Here is a 21326-nt window from a genome sequence, read left to right as displayed (position 1 = left end):
ACTTATATACTGTAAAGATATTAAATTTTTTGTTAAAATTTAACTTTAAAAAAATTTTTTTTTAAAAGTGGGCGTGGTCCTTCTCCGATTTTGCTAATTTTTATTAAGCGTACATATAGTAATAAGAGTAACGTTTCTGCCAAATTTCATCATGATATCTTCAACGACTGCCAAATTACAGCTTGCAAAAGTTTTAAATTACCTTCTTTTAAAAGTGGGCGGTGCCACGCCCATTGTACAAAATTTTACTAATTTTCTATTCTGCGTCATAAGTTCAACTCATCTACCAAGTTTCGTCGCTGTATCGGTCTTTTGTAATGAATTATCGCACTTTTTCGGTTTTTAGAAATTTTCGATATCGTTCATTTTAAATAGCGATCTGAGATGATTATTTTGATATATGGAAGTCTATATCTATCTCGATTCCTTTACATATGTACAACCAACCGTTATCCAATCAAACTTAATATACTCTGTGAGCTCTGCTCAACTGAGTATAAAAAAATATCACGGCCTTGGATGACTACAAATCAGGTAAAGCACAAGCAGGTGTTCAGTGATATCAACAAACAGGCATTGGACCTCTTTTCCAGGAACTGCCCGGGGAATCCAGTACTTAAAGAAAAAACCCAAAACTAGCAGAAAAGAAACGTATTCTCTCTATGGAATGCGCAACGCTAGCTCAACTTCGATCAAGATACTGTAACAGGTTAAACAGGTGGGAGGGAGACCTCGTTGCCAAGTACTATCAAGCATGTGGACGAACGTCTCTCCGCTATCCGCATAAAATCAAAATTGTGTAAGAGCGCATTCTAAGAGCGCATGGAAGGCACATAAGAGTGCTGCCCCGCCATGATATAAAAGTCGCAAAGCGACTCCTATGCCGGGGTAGGCAAAGAAGGTGACTTGGTGCCACGGTCGGAAAGTTAAACCTCCACGACGAGACCTGCCCTAATGGACTAAGGCTGATCGACTTCGCTAGTGCAATCATAAATATATACATCAAGCTACATTGCAGTTATCTGACCGAAATACATTAACCAGATCGACCACGCTGTGATAAGATGGACGGAATACCTTCAGTGCTTAAGATGTACGTATCTACTCAGATGAAAATCTCGTTACAGACAAAATATGCGCCATCTCTGCGTGGCTAAATGCGAGGAACAAAAAACACAAGGAAAGTTAGACGTCGAAAGGCTGCTATTGCAACAGACTGCTAATGATTCTGCAAGTGGACAATAATTTCTGAGAGCAAAAGTCCATCCGATTAAATGCAGAAGCAGTGGAAGTATATTTTTAAAGCACTTTGTACTGCCGACGAGGAAAATATTTGGTTTCCAGCGACCACGGAAGCCCACTGTGAATCGGCTAATTGGACTCTGTAAGTGCGTCTACAGACCCGGTAGTCAACCATCGACTTGATTTTCACTATGCGCCATATGTTGGGAAAAGCCGGTAGGAAAAATATCGGCACACACCCACCGCACTCTTCGTCGATTTTAAAGGCGCCTTCGACAGTACGAGGTGGAACTTCCTATGAGCCACTTTGTCGACTGAACAAAAGGACGTTTGAGCAACACCACCAGTTTAGTCAGAATTGAGTAGGGCCTCTCCGCGCCTTTCGAAACTAAATGAGGTTTTAGACAGGGCGACGCCCTGTTGTGCGAGTTTGGCCATTTAATGGTGTAGAATATTATACTAGCTGCAGAGCTCTGGAACGACCTTGAAGTTATCCGTCTTAATAACCGCGCCGTAAGTTCTGCCTATTCCAAACTCGAAAAAGTTTCGGAAAAGATCAGTTTGAAGGTGAATGGGGACAAAACGATGTACCTGCTGTCTTCAAGTCAGCGCATTTGTGCCCTGGCAACCACGTCACTGTCGGCAGTCGTAATTTCGAAATAGGAAAGGACTGCGTTTATTTGACGTGCGTCTAGAAATCCAGCGAAGATCCAGCGAGAATTCTTGCCTGCGAGTAAGGAAGAAGATTTAAGGATGAGCTATACGATCTTTATGCAGAAACCAACATGGACAAGCCAATTAAAACGCAGCAGTTTCGTTGGCTAGGAGATGTTATGCGAATGAATGCTGAGAGTCCGGCTATGAAAGTATTTTTATCGGAGACCGCTTAAGGAAGCACAGAAAGAGGCCAGGATACACTCCGCTGGAAAGACCAGGTGGAAAACGATTCAAATTCTCTTTGCTCTCAATCGAGCTGAGTTCTTTGTGGTTGTATAACATCTTCAAAAGAATTGGGCCCTTGCCCATATTCCACGGGACTGGAACAATTCAAGGGTTACCTTTATACTAAAAACATATCGATTTGTCTGACATCCTTTCAGCTGAAGACACTGGAGAGATTAAGGATTTCTGCACAAAGGGAGTCCTTGGAGAGAAAGTTATCGACATCCCAGCATGCATATATGAAAAGGTAGTCCACGGTAACGGCCTTGCATGCAGTTGTCTCCCAGATCGAGAAATCCTTTGGCGTACAAGGACTTCACACTTATATGTTTTCTCGACATTGAGGGAGCTTTCAACAACGTTACGCCCTCTGCGATAACTGATGAACTAATCGGCTTGGGGCCGATTCGGGGCTAGTGAAAGTTTCACTGTGAAACTTGTTCAGTAGTTATTGCTGAGAAGGTTCATACCGACTTGGTTGGTTCAACGGTGGTCAAACACATACGGAGAGGCACCCCGCAGGGTGGGGTGCTTTTTTCACTTCTATGGGTTGCCACACTTAATGAGCTCTTGGTTCTTCTTAAGATGGACTGATGCACCAAAGTAATCGCATATGCAGATGGCCTTGCGCTGTTAGTTAGCGAGAAATTTCCGCAGACACTATGCGATCAAATGCAAACTAAGCTGAGACTGGTGTAGGACTGGACCAGGAGTAAAGATCTATCGGTCAATTCAGCCAAAACTGAACTAGTTCTGTTCACTAGGAAATATAAGATACCTGCGTTGCAGCTTCCGGTGCTAGCAGATACGACCCTTACACTGAGGGACTCTGCCAAATACCTTGGAGTAATTTTGGATATGAAACTATCCTGGAGGGTGCGAAAAAAGCAACGGTGGCACTGTACAGCTGTAGGGGAGCTGTTGCGCGAAGAGAGGGGCTATCACCGAATATTATCCTGTGCCTCTGCACTGCAGTGGTTAGACCCATCTTCTTATACGGGGTATTGGTCTGGTGGATGAGCTTAGATACTAAATCAAACCTACGGGTATTTCAGAAGGTACAAAGGAGTGCTCTAGTCTGCGTGGAGGATGCCCTGCGCACCACCCTTGCGGAGCCGCTGGATACTATTTGTATAATGTGTTCCCAATAGATTTAATGGCCAAGCAATATGCGGCCTTTTTTGCTCTACGGCTGCGAGAGTTATCCGGCTGGAGAAACAATGTGGATGGACATGCAGCCATCCTTAAGAATCTGGATTCACCTTCGTCGGACTATTGCGCTCCGATTTTAATTTTCGATATGGAGTACGAGGTTGTTATCCCGGATAAGGATTATTGGTTGAAGGAGCCGCCGGACCTGAGCGATAGGTGGCAGATATATACTGACGGCTCCAAACTGGATAAAAAGGTGGGCAGCGGGGTCTTTGCAACTCAAATAGGGTGGAATCTATCCTTTAGCCTACCCCATCATTGCAGCGTCTTTCAGGCGGAGGTGGTTGCTGTAAATGAGGCCGTTGATCACCTGAGAAATGTTATTCACGGCTATAATCAAATCTGTATTCATTCTGACAGTCAGACTGCACTAAAAGTGCTTGGATCGGCCACATGTAAGGCCAGGACAGTAGAGAAGTGCCGCAAATTTCTAAACGAGATCGCTGCGCAAGCTTCCCTCAGTCTGGTATGGGTGCATGGACACTCGGATATACCAGGCAATGCGATGGCTAACGAACATGCAAGAGGGGCGCATCCGTTACGTTTTCGTCGTCCTGCAAGGGATTGAGCATGCCGCTCGCTATCTGTAAGCTCACTTTGAAAGGGATAATGTTAAGGGATGCAGGTATGAGATGGAGCAATCTCGAATCCTGCTACCACACTAAGCTCGTGTTGTCTGAAAGTGACACGAGACACATAAGAAGTCTCCTTGTTCTTGGAAGGGGGGATATATGTCTGGTGTTTTGGACGTATAACCGGCCAAATAGCAATCGGGAAGCATGAAAAAACGGCTGGGTGCTCCCTATAATGATTACTGCAGGAGATAGGAAACAGTCAAGCATTTTCTGTGCGATTTTCGCGCGTTTTGGCGCAAGAGGAAGAAATCTCTAGAATCTCCCTTCTTTGACGATCTTTGTGATCTGGCTAAGTTGAAACCTAAGAATTTCCTGACATTTGCTCAATCGACGTGTTTTGAGTAGGGGGGAGATCCACGTGGTATCAAAATGGGACCTTTTTGGGCCCAAGTGCACTGGTGCTCATACCGGCGGCCACCATAACCTAACCTAACCATGTGCATAGATACATACTAACATATGCATGTTTTGTTGCATGTTGATATTTAGTTGCTAATTTATTTAATTTTTAAATTATCTCAATTCTCAAATTATAATTTATGCATTTTTGTTGGTTTTTATTGTTTGCTAACCAAGCTTTACTAAAAATTGGTATTTCACTAATTAGACTTTAATGGCACAACAACCACCTAATACATAAAGACATATTTAAGTATGTGTGTTTGTTTTTATTAAGATTTATAAAATGAAAGTGAAATGGTATTAATGCGTTTTAATAATTTTGGTTGTTGCAATTTTGTGTGGTACAAACAGCACTAAAAGAAGACACGCAATGACACCAAAGAGCGCATGCGCACCAAGGTTTTTGTATTTAAATCGCCGTGACAAGAGGAAAGAGTGAAATTCGGTGGTTGTTGTTGGTGTTAATGCCATAGACATTTTTATGTGATTTAAATTGTTTTGAATTGGGTAATGGAAAAAGCGTCAGAAGGCCCTCTGATTTTATGTGTTTGTTAATTTCCGGTGCATGCTGCTTCGTTCATGCAAAGCATTTCCTTCAATATCTTACATTTTTACAGTTTTTGGTTAAAGAGAGAGTGTGCGATATTGAGCACTGACTAACTGAAGCAGTTTGTAGAGTCAAAACTTATTTAAGATCACTCGATTTAGAGGAGGCATATATGTTGAAAAGCAGTTTACACTTGAGGTGGTAAGCTTGATCTTTGTGGATTGACCTACAAAACGGTACAGGTCAGATTTAAAGGCACAAGATAGAGATATGGACAGGCTTACTTACTTACTTAATTGGCGCTTAAGCATTTAAACGCATACGGCCGTTCAACGAGGCCCGACGATGGCTTCTTCGCTCTACCAACTGGCGCAAATTTAGTCACACGAACGGAGTTAAACTCGTTTTCTACCTGGTCTTACCAGCGGAATAGGCGCCGCCCACTTTCTCTGCCTCCATTATTGGGTTACCATAAAATGCTTTCTTAGCTGGAGCGTCGTCTTTTATTCGCATAGAATGGGCTAGCCAACGCGGCGATGGACTATGTTGATGTCTGCGTAAAGCTCGTACAGCTCATCTTCTTTGGTAGTCGGCATCGCCGAAAATCTTTCGAAGAACTTTTCTCTCAAGTTCAATTATCTGAAGTAGCCCTTAACCACAAAATCTCTGTTTGCGCTATTATTCTAGAGTTTAAAACACCACTCGCCCTCTATATGATCTTAGCAAGGCCAGAGGAGGGAAGAGGGGTTTCTTATGCTACCTTCCTCACTGAAGCCCTTCGGTATTTAACACTTTCAGTGCTGGATCATCTTAATTCATCCGAATGGCATGTCTTTGCTGCAGTAATAATTTTATTTTTATCAATTAAACGCACGCACAGTGTCGGGCGCCACAAAATCGAATATGTGGATATTCTTTTAACAGTGACGTGGCTGCCAAGATGTGAGTAGAGAACGCGCTGCCACAACTGGTTTGAAGTCGAAAATTGATGGTGCGTATTTGTTCTCCACTTCTTCAGGATTTGGTCTGTTGTGTGAATATGATGCGTAATCGATACATGCGGTCTCAAAGGTGTACTGATATCGCCCAATCAGGCGAACGACAAGTCTTTCATATCTTCACATATTATATTAGACAGAAGCTTTCATGCGATATCAAGCAGGCTGATTCCAATGCAAATAGGGCGATTTGCGTGATTTCTAGTCTTGTGCATTGGGAAGAGCATGCCTTAATTCCACTTTGAGGGCCTATGCTCGTCCTACTATATTACACTCGTCCAGTCGAATTCTGGAACGTGTTTCCCATCGTAAGCGATTCGGTGAATCCCGTTTACGAAACAGGCGAGGTTCTAGCGGAAGGAAAGGTTTTATGACCTAGAAGTTCCAACGTGGTCATATGAGATCGTTGATACGATTTTCGCATCGCGCTAGTACTCGAACGGTGCCATTTTCGGGATCTTACCGGATCAATACCCGGAAAAGTACTACTAACATCGATACATCACCCCAAAAACTTCTGTGAGTCTCCTTACCGCTACAGGAAGATGAAGAAGGGTCTGACATTCGCCTTTTTTTATTGATAGAGAGCAATGAGGAGAAGTGCTCCCTATACAACTCCTGCACAATCACAATCTGTCGGACAGTTACCAGGTCGCTACTATCATTTCTGCCGGTCATAAAAACTTCCTTAATCTTTCAGCCAGCATTTGAAACTCCGCGTTCTGATGTCAATCTGCCTCACGGTTTTCCTCTCGGTTAAGGGTTCTTCCTTCCTTCTTCGCACCATGATTATGCCCGAATGCATTCCTCATCGTACCAGATGTTTTGCGGGCTCGTTGGAAACCAATGGTGTGAGCAGCGGTAATATGTAGCGGGAGAGAAATTTGCTCCCACTACTCGGCTATTTAGATAGCAAAAAATTATTGGCCAGAGTAGATATCTGGACCTCGTGGAGGCACAGAATGTTGGAGCGATTCCATCCATTGATCACGGGGTGATCAATTTGGTTTCCTGTTCTTCGACCATACGAGACTCCAGTACCTTGATGTTTCTTTTTATGCTGGAAACTGGTACTGCAGATGACCTGATTTCTGGACGAGACGAAGGCTGATTTCTTAAATGCATATTACAATGCAGTATGATAAAGCATAATGCTCATTTTCAACACAGCTTTGTTTATTGATGATGTGTTCGTTTTTGCATGGCAACTCTTTTTCATGCGCATCGGTTGTCATTTTTGTGCATGATACATTTTTTCATGCATTTGTGATGGAAAGCAGTGATACAAAACATTTTTGCTTTGCAAAGGTTGCGCAATAAATCGCAGCTTATGCTTTGCAATATGCATTTACGAAGCCAGCCGAAGTCAATTAGCGTCAGCTTGTTGGTGGGTGACATCGTAGAGGCTGAATTTTTCGACTGTGCGACCATAGATCTCGGCCTTGTCCATCTTGGCGTTAAAATCATCAAGCATGACGGAGCAGGCATCCTTCGTTTTTCTTGTCGCCCACATTATATTCTGTTGTGTATGCACAAATAAACGTTACAAATCCAGCACCTGGCAGCCTAATTATGCCTCTGCCATATTGCAAATGTAGCAGACGTCACAAGGGCTTATGGTCCTTCAGCAGTGTCCTGCCCATGATGTTTTCTACATAACAACACGAGTAGATAAACCAGCCGGGCATCGGTATCTTCCGCTGAAAGAGTGTGGGCACTTTTAGATCGCGATCTCTTACACTGTCGCCTGTTAATTTGGTAGGGTTCCTAATTCAGAGCCTATAATGATGTGTTTCGCTACTGCGGGTATATTCTAAGCCCCATTACATGCAGGAACAAAAGGCCACAATCATCAGATTTGAGGTTAGCGCGCTTGTCATGTCCTATTCAAGCTGGCAATGAGAAGTTTTCTGGATTGCCATTAATATTCCTGCGAATAATATTTCTCTAAAGTTATGGAAGGAGTTTTACCAGACCATCACTTTTTATAATAAAGTTTCCAGAGGATACTTGAAGTCCCTTTGCTTGAGTACTTCTGAAATAGCCGGAAATAGTTCTAAAGATATCTGTTCAAATGTTGTACCTTAATGCCACTTAATTAATATCAGAAAGGAAATAAAAGGAGTATACTGCGACTGCTAAAACTCCTGACTCCGAAGACAAACTTTGCTCCCTTTCAACTTTAAGTTCACTTTGAAATTGCCACTTAGTATACATATGCACATACATTTAAAAATGATCGTTTCTTACTTAACAAAACACAGCATAACATGGCATTTGGCCCTTCAACATAGCTTAACGTTGCGTAACATACCATAATATAATAAAACATAATCGAAAGTCATTGAATATTGAAGTACATTAACCACGACTTGACATAAAAAAGTATTTTATAACAAATCGTAGCATTAAACGGCATATCACGACATAACACAACATGGTATAACATTATATAACATAGCGTAACATATAATAGCAATAGCATAACATAGCATAGCATAACATAAAGTATAAAATCACGACACATTGCTTTATGTAACATAACAGACCCTAATTAACATGAATAACCAAAAAATATTTTAACACAATGTAACATAACACACACAAAGTAACAAAATTAAAATCTCTCTCACTTACCGTATTCAATTTCTCCATGAGAACGCTCATTTGATTTTTGGAACACATTTTTCATGTGAGCAAAATTTTCGCTTGCGTCGCTTTTGTAGATTTTGTGGTCTCTATCTATATCGACTGATGTCTGAAAGTCATTCAAAAAAACGTGTCCAAAAATTCTCAAAAAAATTGTACTGAAGACAAATTCATGCCGAAAACACACAAAAAAATGTAGACGAAAAGTAAAAATTTACGAAAAAAAAAATTAACATAAACAGATATTTTTATATAACTTTTTTTTCTAAATCAACGTTAATTTGTGTTGAATTTAAAAAAAAATTGTTTTTGTAACACAATTTTGAAAGTTTCTATTTTTATTTGTTTGCTTTTTTGGTTCAACCGAAGTCCAAAAAAATTAAAAAAAATCGGAATCACGCAACTTAAATCAGTTAATGCTCGCGAAATAAATCAAACAACAACAATGCATTGTACAGACTCGTTACGTTGAATTAATTTTACGGGCCACTTGCGCCTGAATCACTTTTGAGTTGGTCAGTTCAGAGGTCGTGCGAAATGAGCCCGTGAAGTTTTATTTATTTGTAGCAATACACTTTAGACCTTTCTTATACACCTTTGTGGGTTTTGTTTATTTATATTTAAATAGATATATTGTGCAGCAAGTTTTATTTAAATTATTCATTTTGTTGTTGTAGTGTTGATTGATGAGCTGTTATTTACGTAGACTTGTTGAGTGTTTTGTTAAGTTAATTGGTTGAAAAGTATTTTGTTTTTGTTAGTCTTCAAGTTCATTTTAATTTTTGTTTGTTCAATTTTATAAGATGCAATTTTTAAAAGTTTTGGTAAATTTTGTTTGCATTTTGTAACGTGTATCGATTTTTTTGTTTAAATTTTTTTTAAAAGGTTTTACTCTTTTTAAAAAATTTAAAATTACAAAAAAACAAAAGTAATAAATATTAACATAATATTTAAATTTATTGTTTTACTTCCATGATATCTATTTTTATATTTTTATTTTTGTGTTTGTTTCATAAAATAAATTTTACTTTTAAGCTACATTTTTTTTTTTAATTTTTTAGGTTACTTGTACATACTGTAGTTAAGACTTCTGTTCTTTTTATTTTGGTTTTTCTTTATTTCTTAAATATTAAATTTAATATTTTTTAGTTCCTGTTAATTTATAGATTTACAGAGTTTTGTTGTTTCTTTTTAATTTTAGTTAATATTTTTTTCTTTAATGGCAGTTGAGTTTTTATTTATATAACTTTACAAGTTTTTTTTTAGAAAATAAATATTTAAAATTTATATGAATTATTATTAGGATCAGCCAAGCCTGAAATAATTCATATAAATCTTAATTTGAACTGATCGAAAAAATTGCAAGAATAAATGTTTAAAATTTTTTATTTCGATGCTTAAACGTTGTTGTTGTTGCACATTTCTTACTTATTTGTTTTCTTTTTTGGCTATCCATATTCATACTGTTACGAATATTAGCAAAACTAAGGGGTGCTGCTATCTCTAAGCCGATGCTAAACAATGGTATCATGCACATCCATAGATCAATCATTATGTATCTACATAAACAAAACCATAATTGCGTCTACACATATGTACTATGTACGTATACGAGCAGCGGAGAATCAATGCACAAACACATGCATATATCTGAGATACTCCTGCAAGTATGCAACGAGAGAAGCTATAAAATCGTGCAATTGTAGTTACAGCTGAGAAGTTTGAGAGCTGATGACATCTAGTAGATTCTGGAAATGGAAGCGCCTAGAAGATGTGAACGTTGAAATCAGAGAGTATAAAAGGCAGCAAATGTAGAGGCGCTGGAATTCAGTTTGATTTGAGCTATCAAGCAGTTTCGATTAAGACGCTATCTAGCGAGCCATAGCAGTATTATTTTGAAAGTCAGTTTTCATTTGAGCTATCAATCAGTTTGGTTATTAAGCAAGCTATTCGTTGCAAAGTATAAGTGTTAATGTGAAGTACTTTAATAAAGGCTATTTTTCCATTATTCAATATTGGAGTTATTTATTCAACAGTTTAGTGATTCGAACTTAGCAGAAGGGCAAATAAGAGGATTTGCAAGTAAATTCGTTACAATACCAAAAATCAGTACTAAAATTTTCGAAATTTTATTTGGTTTTTTTATTTTTTAAAATTATTATTTTTTATTTCCTTTGTTGTTGATTTCCGTCATTATATTAAATTATGGATATTCAAAATTAAATTTCCAACGAATTTTTTGTTTTTAATTTTAGGAAAGTTTTTAGTTTTTTAAATATCTGCTTCTAATTTGAATTTTAAATCTATATATTTCAACTGCTTATTTATTACCTTTTAGTATTTCCTTATCACTTAAGGTAAGCTTAAAAAAATTTAATTATTTTATTACCTTTATTATATTAAGTCCCTTTCATGTTGAGTAACTTGCCGGTGAGCTAGAGATATGAAACTTGAGCCGTAAGTCAGAACCTGGTGACAATGCAATATTTTATCAAAAAACTTCCGCTAGCTGGCGCATGGATCGAGATATGGAGAAAGCTAGTTTTAAATTGGGAATCGTGCGATCGATTTTTAACTAACTTCCTGGATATCTAGAGACTTGAAACCTGAAACATAGTTTAAAGCTCGGTGACAGCGTAATGTTTGATCAAAAAATTTGAAGTACGTAACGCACAAGTCGAAGTGTTTAGAAGATTAGGCCATACCTTCATGGCTAGCCTCCTGAGTGTTGCAGGCGTTGTAGAATTCCACCTCGTTGAAGGCCCAACTCAATGCACGTCCTTGCATACTTTAAGGCGTATGCGAATTTCACCACGATTTTCAGCTGTTCAAATTAAGTAGCTGACAAACGAGGTGGAATTCTCTTGTTATGATGCGATGTGGAATTCTGTTGTTTTCGCCAGTGTTGTCAGCGAAAATTCCACTAATTCTCTTAAATATTGCTATTTTGAACAAATAAATAACGACAAGAATTTTCACTTAGGAATTACTTAAATTAGTAATCAAAGTTGCAATTGCCTTTTTGTAGGCAGTACTAAAAAATTTAAAATAAAAAGATGATAAAAAAATGTTAAGGACTACCTTTCTATAAATGGACCAAAAAATAGAAGGCAATTTTTCCTTTAATACAGACATAGTCTTGTTGAATTTTGACTAAAAACTTTAACAATAGCTCTTATAAAAGAATTTTGGGATTTAAAATTATAAAGGTAGAGTGCGTGTTTAAATTTTAAATAATCAATTAGTTAATCCCAAATACATGGTTTGCCTTAAATTGAAAGATTGCGCTGCACCTTTGTAGTTTTAAATCCCAAAATTCTTTTATAAGAGCTATTGTTAAAGTTTTTAGTCAGAATTCAACAAGACTATGTCTGTATTAAAGGAAAAATTGCCTTCTATTTTTTTGTCCATTTACAAAAAGGTGGTCCTTAAAATTTTTTAATCATCTTTTTATTTGCACATTATTTTAAAAAAAATTTGATGTAAACTTTTTTATCAAGTTCAAATGTATTTTCTGCTGATACTTTTGTTTATTTATAACAAATGGAGAATCGAGCTCAAGGCCCCAGCAATAATTTTTCGACATTACTATTTTATGATATCTTTTTTCTTAATTGGAAAAAAAATAAATTAGAATAGAAGGGTAAAAAATATTTGTGGTTTTCTTAATATTTTTTAATAATTCACAAAACCAATGTTTTATGCTTTTCTATGTTATTAAAAATTCAAAATTTTATTTTATTGTATTTTATTTTATTTTGATTGTTATATGTTATTTTTAATCAAAAGAGTGTAAAATTTCAATGAAAAGAGTGAAAAATTTCAACGTAATACACTCAAATTTATAATTTATAAACTGTTCATATTTTTTACAGCCAGTAAAGTTACAAAGCAAAATTTTGTTGTTTTTTTTTTTAAATCAGTGCATATTTTTAAAAATAAGAAAACTTAACTATTGAAATTTTCCTTTTTAAAAATAATACAGTTTTAATGCATACATCAGACATTCTATTACTAAAAAATTTTAAAAATTAGAAAAAATATTTTATATAAGGAAAAAAACATATAATATCATCTTAAGCAAAAAAAAAACTTAATATTTTATAGTTTGCAAAGTAACAAAGCAAAATCTTATTAATTTTTTCAAATACTTATTGCATGTTCTTAAAATTTTTTTTGTTTACAAGTTAAAAAAAAAATTATTTTGAATTCAAATTTTAATTTTAAAAAATTATATACTTTTTGACGCAAATATTAGAAATTTTTTTATAAAAAAAAATTAAATAATAAGTAAAACATTTTTTAAACCCCAACGAAAAATTTTTTTTTCGTAATTGGTTTGTTTTGTATAATTTTTTCTAATATACAATCATACCAATATTTTGAATTGAAATTTTTTAAAATTACATATTTTTGATGCATATATGAGAAGTTTTTTAAGTAAAAAAAAAAATTATAAAAAATGTTTTATAATCAGCAAAGTAACAAAGCGCAATCTATGTAATGTTTTTTTGAAATAATTGTTGCATATTTTTCCTTTATTTATAAATTTAAAAAACAAAAAATAAAAACAATTTTTGTTGTTATATCGGCCCACTGATTTTAAGATCGCGGGTTCGAATCGAGCTCAAGGCCTAACAATAATTTTTTATCATTATTATTGTTATGATAAATTTTTTCTTAATTGAAAAAAATTTTAAATTAGAATAGAAGAAAGAAAAAATTTAAACAACTGCCAAAGCTCGTTGTATAGATCCATTTCGGGAACTGCTAAATTCCTTCATCGGCAACGTTTAGGCTCCGCTGCTATAACCATTCAGCCACCACAGCGGTTTTTTGTTTGTCTTCATTAATCCTACTTCTATTCTGGTTCGTGCCAATTGATATTCACAACACTGCGACATCTGTTGCAGAATGGCTGTGAAAATTGGACTTGTTTGTTGGCAATGCTGCCATAGTGTCATATTTTATTGACACTTTTTTCCCCGTGCTCTGGGATGTATTAACAATTTTTGTTGTTATATCGGCCTACTGATTTTAAGATCGCGGGTTCGAATCGAGCTCAAGGCCTAATAATAATTTTTTATCATTATTATTGTTATGATAAATTTTTTCTTAATTGAAAAAATTTTTAAATTAGAATAGAAGAAAGAAAAAATTTAAACAACTGCCAAAGCTCGTTGTATAGATACATTTCGGGAACTGCTAAATATGACACTACGGCAGCATTGCCAACAAACAAGCCCAATTTTCACAGCCATTCTGCAACAGATGTCGCAGTGTTGTGAATATCAATTGGCACGAACCAGAATAGAAGTAGGATTAATGAAGACAAACAAAAAACCGCTGTGGTGGCTGAATGGTTATAGCAGCGGAGCCTAAACGTTGCCGATGAAGGAATTTAGCAGTTCCCGAAATGGATCTATACAACGAGCTTTGGCAGTTGTTTAAATGTTTTCTTTCTTCTATTCTAATTTAAAAAATTTTTCAATTAAGAAAAAATTTATCATAACAATAATAATGATAAAAAATTATTGTTAGGCCTTGAGCTCGATTCGAACCCGCGATCTTAAAATCAGTAGGCCGATATAACAACAAAAATTGTTAATACATCCCATAGCACGGGGAAAAAAGTGTCAATAAAATATGATACTATGGCAGCATTGCCAACAAACAAGTCCAATTTTCACAGCCATTCTGCAACAGATGTCGCAGTGTTGTGAATATCAATTGGCACGAACCAGAATAGAAGTAGGATTAATGAAGACAAACAAAAAACCGCTGTGGTGGCTGAATGGTTATAGCAGTGGAGCCTAAACGTTGCCGATGAAGGAATTTAGCAGTTCCCGAAATGGATCTATACAACGAGCTTTGGCAGTTGTTTAAATTTTTTCTTTCTTCTATTCTAATTTAAAAATTTTTTCAATTAAGAAAAAATTTATCATAACAATAATAATGATAAAAAATTATTGTTAGGCCTTGAGCCCGATTCGAACCCGCGATCTTAAAATCAGTAGGCCGATATAACAACAAAAATTGTTAATACATCCCAGAGCACGGGGAAAAAAGTGTCAATAAAATATGACACTATGGCAGCATTGCCAACAAACAAGTCCAATTTTCACAGCCATTCTGCAACAGATGTCGCAGTGTTGTGAATATCAATTGGCACGAACCAGAATAGAAGTAGGATTAATGAAGACAAACAAAAAACCGCTGTGGTGGCTGAATGGTTATAGCAGCGGAGCCTAAACGTTGCCGATGAAGGAATTTAGCAGTTCCCGAAATGGATCTATACAACGAGCTTTGGTAGTTGTTTAAATTTTTTCTTTCTTCTATTCTAATTTAAAAATTTTTTCAATTAAGAAAAAATTTATCATAACAATAATAATGATAAAAATTTATTGTTAGGCCTTGAGCTCGATTCGAACCCGCGATCAAAAAATAAAAATTTAATTATAATTTTTATTTTTAAAAATTCCTTTTGTTTAATGCATATAACAGAAATTTTATTCTTTGAAAAACTTTAAAGAAAATTTAAACAATTTTATTCTATTAAAGAAAAAAATTGTTTTTTTAGATATTTTTCTGATCGAAAAGTATACCCGCATTTCGCTTATATTGTTTGCTGCTCTTTGATTTCTTTTTATAAAGTTTAACTAAAAATAAAAATATTCAAAATTTAAAAAACGTGACATCAGGACGGACAAGGCGACAGCTTTTTCGATTATACCTTGTCAATCTCTTCAAAGCCTTTTCTCCCGGGAGTGGGATATGAACCCGCACTCCTACGATGATGGTCCTACGATGGTTAGAGGGTAATCCCCGCTTAAAAACTCGTACAAATAGACAACATTGGTGTTAGTTCGATGTAGTTCTATAAATATAACTAAAACAACAACACCAAGTTTCTCTCAAACCGCCTTACCAACACATAACTTAAACATATTATGTCATACGAAGTATGGACTATGAATAAAGAAAATATGCAAAGAAGGCAATTGGGATAAGGCTTACAACAACTAAGGCATGACGTGGCTGAATACGTTTGTAACACTTCAACCATCGTAGGAGTGCGGGTTCAAATCCCACTCCCGGGAGAAAAGGCTTTGAAGAGATTTACATTGTATAATCGAAACAGCTGTGGCCTTGTCCGTATTGATGTCACGTTGTTTAAATTTTTTCCCAAATTATTAAATTAAAAAAAAAAAAATTCTTTAAAAAAATTTCAAATAATATCCTCAAAAAAAATTAAATATTTTATAATCAGCAAAGTAATAAATCTTGAATATTTCAAATAATCGTTGCATATTTTTCAAACTTTCCTTTATTAAAGTGTTTAATTAAATTTTAATTTTCAAAAATTACATATTTTTGATTCATATTTTAAATATTTTTTTTTTTTGCTCTTGATATAGGGTTTCTGTTAGTTGGTTTTATTTGAAAATACTTATTTTTTAAATTATGTAAATTTTTGAGCAATTTCTTTAAATTTTAGCGCTTTTAAAATATTAATGAAATTATACTTTAACTTTTTTCTAAAATTTAAAAAATTTTCTCATTTGTTATATATAAAAGTTTGGTTTTAGTTTTTGATATCAATGTTAAATTTCTCTTAAATTAATATTCAAAAAAAATGTTTATTTGTTCCATTTTAGCTCCAAAGCACGTACAAATTGTTATTTATGCAATGCTCCACCTTCTCGGAAATAATTTTAACGCATGAATTTCACATGTTTGTTACGTTTATGTCTTTCAACGAGATTCAATTGAACTGATAAATCTTGATGGGAAAAATAACATGATAAATTGTGTTAAATTGCGCAGCAACGAGTAGAAGAAAAGAAACAAACAAAAAAACCATGAATGAAATATCTGGTATGTGGCGCCAACATCCAACTCCATCAGCGTCGTTGCTACGCACATTAGACGGTCGCCGAACTGTCATTGAGCTTTATGTAGGGAAATTTGTTTCTTTAAATGTTTCGAGTTTTTTCTTGCTGTTTCTTATTTTTATTTGAGCTTTGCTATGTAATATGGTAATACGCAACGGTCAGCATTTGATATGCGATTTCAACGCTTAAGCATTCAGCGCAAAGCTAAGCTTGCCACTCAGTGTTTGACTTTTTAGCTTAATTGTTGTTGTTATTGGCGATTATCGATGCGCAGACGATAGTTGGAAAGTGGGAAAGTGCAACACCGGTTCATATAAATGAAAATAAGAAAAGAGTGTAAGAGAAAAAAAGGTAAAAAAAAAAAATTGTAAAAAATTGGAAATCAAGAGAGCTAGCAAAAAAAACAGCCTTTTTAAGTCAAAGGCTTAACAGTACTCAAAATTAAAATCTAAAAATATTTAAATTGTAAATTTATACGAGAAAAACAGTTAACTGAAATGAGAAAGTTTACAAGTGAGAATGTAGCTTCTATCTTACGGCGTTTCCTTTTCGGAAAATATTGTAACCCGGTTCGTTCTTCTCTACTGTGCCGTAACTTTATGTGTTCCTTACGCATAATATTTTCCTTTGAATGGGAAAATTGCTACAATTACCTACAAATTTGGCTATGTTGTAGAACGCTAGCTGGTCTTGTTCCAAAGATAGAATTTAATAGTGCAGGTTAGGTTAGGTTGGGTGGTAGCTTCCCTGATAGGGGAAGCTCACTTGGGCAATATGAAGGTCCGTTGTGATACCACATATAATAAACTAAAATAACGGTGACGTAGATTTAACTACTCTACTTATAGAATCGCTGGGCAGCAACGATAAAGTTCCGAATGTTCCCGATCTCAACCTTGGATAGCTCCTCGGGAGATCCAAGTGAGTCGCGACCGAAATACTTTCGCCTAGTTCTGGCAAAAGCTGGGCAATCAAGCATAAAGTGATTTGGTGATTCCACCTCATTTTTTTTAAATCGGCAACTTTTTTGGGTATTTTGCTTTTTTTAACAATTTGAGGACAATTTGAAAACATGTTCGGCGTGGGTCATTTTATTTGAATTCATTGTTCATTATTAATTTTTTGACAAAAAAAATATGCAAAGTGAGCATATAAATTTATTATATAACTTTTAGTGTTTTGTTTTAATAACTTGGTAAATCGGGCGATGCAAAGTCCGTGTTAAGCTGACATCGAAAAGGCTTGTTTTTTATACTCAGTTGAGCAGAGCTCACGGAGTATATTAAGTTTGATTGGATAACGGTTGGTTGTACATATATAAAGGAATAGAGATAGGTATATACTTCAATATATCAAAATAATCAGGATCGAAAAAAAATTTGATTGAGCCATGTCCGTCCGTCCGTCCGTCCGTCCGTCCGTTAACACGATAACTTGAGTAAATTTTGAGGTATCTTGATGAAATTTGGTATGTAGGTTCCTGAGCACTCATCTCAGATCGCTATTTAAAATGAACGATATCGGACTATAACCACGCCCACTTTTTCGATATCGAAAATTTCGAAAAACCGAAAAAGTGAGATAATTTATTACAAAAGACCGATAAAGCGACGAAACTTGGTAGATGAGTTGAACTTATGACGCAAAATAGAAAATTATTAAAATTTTGGACAATGGGCGTGGCACCGCCCACTTTTAAAAGAAGGTAATTTAAAACTTTTGCAAGCTGTAATTTGGCAGTCGTTGAAGATATCATGATGAAATTTGGCAGAAACGTTACTCTTATTACTATATGTACGCTTAATAAAAATTAGCAAAATCGGAGAAGGACCACGCCCACTTTAAAAAAAATTTTTTTTTTTAAAGTAAAATTTTAACAAAAAATTTAATATCTTTACAGTATATAAGTAAATTATGTCAAGATTCAACTCCAGTAATGATATGGTGCAACAAAATACAAAAATAAAAGAAAATTTAAAAATGGGCGTGGATCCGCCCTTTTTCATTTAATTTGTCTAGGATACTTTTAACGCCATAAGTCGAACAAAAATTAACCAATCCTTTTCAAATTTGGTAGGGGCATAGATTTTATGGCGTTAACTGTTTTCTATGAAAATGGGCGAAATCGGTTGATGTCACGCCCAGTTTTTATACACAGTCTTCCGTCTGTCCTTCCGCATGGCCGTTAACACGATAACTTGAGCAAAAATCGATATATCTTTACTAAACTCAGTTCACGTACTTATCTGAACTCACTTTATCTTGGTATGAAAAATGAACAAAATCCGACTATGACCACGCCCACTTTTTCGATATCGAAAATTACGAAAAATGAAAAAAATGCCATAATTCTATACCAAATACGAAAAAAGGGATGAAATATTGTAAGGTAATTGGATTGTTTTATTGACGCGAAATATAACTTTAGAAAAAACTTTATAAAATGGTTGTAACACCTACCATATTAAGTAGAAGAAAATGAAAAAGTTCTGCAGGGCGAAATAAAAAACCCTTAAAATCTTGGCAGGTATTACATATATAAATAAATTAGCGGTATCCAACAGATGATGTTCTGGGTCACCCTGGTCCACATTTTGGTCGATTTCTGGAAAACGCCTTCACACCACTCCCTTTTAAAACTCTCATTAATACCTTTAATTTGATACCCATATCGTACAAACAAAGTCTAGAGTCACCCCTGGTCCACCTTTATTGCGATACCTTGAAAATGCGTCCACCTATAGAACTAAGGCCCACTCCCTCTTAAAATACTCATTAACTCCTTTCGTTTGATACCCATATTGCACAAACGAATTCTAGAGTTACCCCTGGCCCACCTTTATGGCGATATCTCGAAACGGCGTCCACCTATGGAACTAAGGATTACTCCCTTTCAAAATACTCATTAACACCTTTCATTTGATACCCATATCGTACAAACGCATTCTAGAGTCACACCTGGTCCATCTTTATGGCGATATGTCGAAAAGGCGTCCACCTATAGAACTAAGGCCCACTCCCTCTTAAAATACTCATTAACTCCTTTCGTTTGATACCCATATTGCACAAACGAATTCTAGAGTCACCTCTGGTCCACCTTTATGGCGATATCTCGAAAAGGGGTTCACCTATAGAACTAAGCCCCACGCCCTTTTAAAATAATCATTAGCACCTTTCATTTGATACCCATATCATACAAACAAATTCTAAAGTCACCCCTGGTCCACCTTTATGGCGATATCTCGAAAAGGCGAACACCTATAAAACGAAGGCCCACTCCCTTTTAAAAATACTCATTAACACCTTTCATTTGATACCCATATCGTACAAACAAAGTCTAGAGTCACCCCTGGTCCACCTTTATTGCGATACCTTGAAAATGCGTCCACCTATAGAACTAAGGCCCACTCCCTCTTAAAATACTCATTAACTCCTTTCGTTTGATACCCATATTGCACAAACGAATTCTAGAGTCACCCCTGGCCCACCTTTATGGCGATATCTCGAAACGGCGTCCACCTATAGAACTAAGGCCCGCTCCCTTTTAAAATACTCATTAACACCTTTCGTTTGATGCCCATATTGTGCAAACAAATTCTAGGGTCACCCCTGGTCCACCTTTATGGCGATATCTCGAAACGGCGTCCACCTATGGAACTAAGGATTACTCCCTTTTAAAATGCTCATTAACACCTTTCATTTGATACCCATATCGTACAAACGCATTCTAGAGTCACCCCTGGTCCATCTTTACGGCGATATCTCGAAAAGGCGTCCATCTATAGAACTTAGGTCCACGCCCTTTTAAAATACTCATTAATACCTTTCATTTGATACCCATATCGTACAAACGCATTCTAGAGTCAACCCTGATCCACCTTTATGGCTATATCCCTAAATGACGTCCACCTATAGAACTATGGCCCACTCCCTCATAACATACTCTTTAATGAATTTCATTTGATACACATGTCATACAAACACATTCCAGGGTTTCCCTCGGTTCATTTTCCTACATGGTTATTTTCCCTTATGTTGTCACCATAGCTCTCAACTGAGTATGTAATGTTCGGTTACACCCGAACTTAACCTTCCTTACTTGTTTAAATAACTTTTTAACAGTTAGAAAGAGTTAAATTTCGCAATTAGTTGCTTATAACTGGCAGTGATGCGCATCTGTCGATACCACTTTCGACCATATCCGACCAATTTTCGACAAGAACAATAAATGGCCTAAACCAGGGATGGGCCTATTTTCGGCTCCTAAATCAGTTTCAGTGCCAGCGAGTGCTAGGTGAGACGTTTGTGTGTTTGGGATGTTAGGGGAGTAACAAAATACATTGGAAATATCGCACGCTTCGCCTCAAACGATATTCATCGCAAGAAAGTTGCGGAAACACTAAAAAACTGAAATGAAAATATTCTCTCTCAACCTCGAAAACCAACTCCCAAACTGTGTTGCAATAGTACGAAAACAAAAACATACATTTTTTGGCAAGAAATACGAAAAACGGAATAACCATAGACTGAAGTCGACTTTATGTTAAACAGCGCATTATTGACATTCATTTCGCCTTCACAAACATTTAATTATATGCAAGCCGATTCATTTTGCAATGTATCCATAAAAGTACTTAAAAAGTATTTTTAAAGTATTAGCATTAGAGGAAGTAGTAGTAGAAAAACGTACTAATGCACGTTTCTTATACAATCGTGGGAAAACGAAACCCTTTTCAGATTTGTTGGCAGTGTTGCCGTGAGCCTAGAAAGAAATGTATCAGTTTACAAATAAAAAAGGTACCAA

General features: G+C 35.9%; 1 protein-coding gene across 4 annotated transcripts in view; it reads right to left on the bottom strand.

The window, feature by feature from the left end:
- Positions 1-21326, bottom strand: part of DAAM (disheveled-associated activator of morphogenesis-like protein) — a 267323-nt gene that overhangs the window by 187972 nt on the left and 58025 nt on the right. For 2 of the 4 annotated variants that reach the window (XM_067781299.1, XM_067781300.1), the window contains exon 2: positions 8616-8785. The exons of 1 other annotated variant lie outside the window; for it this stretch is intronic. In XM_067781299.1, coding sequence (XP_067637400.1) covers positions 8616-8663 — 48 coding nt within the window. In that variant the 5' untranslated portion in view covers positions 8664-8785. Of the gene's footprint in view, positions 1-8615; positions 8786-8885; positions 9502-21326 lie in introns of those variants that run through there. One more of the 4 variants, XM_067781298.1, reaches the window with a different exon arrangement.

This window comes from Eurosta solidaginis, chromosome 4, assembly GCF_040869045.1.
Source record: "Eurosta solidaginis isolate ZX-2024a chromosome 4, ASM4086904v1, whole genome shotgun sequence".
NCBI lineage: Eukaryota > Metazoa > Arthropoda > Insecta > Diptera > Tephritidae > Eurosta > Eurosta solidaginis.
This window is presented reverse-complemented; position numbering and strand designations above follow the sequence as displayed.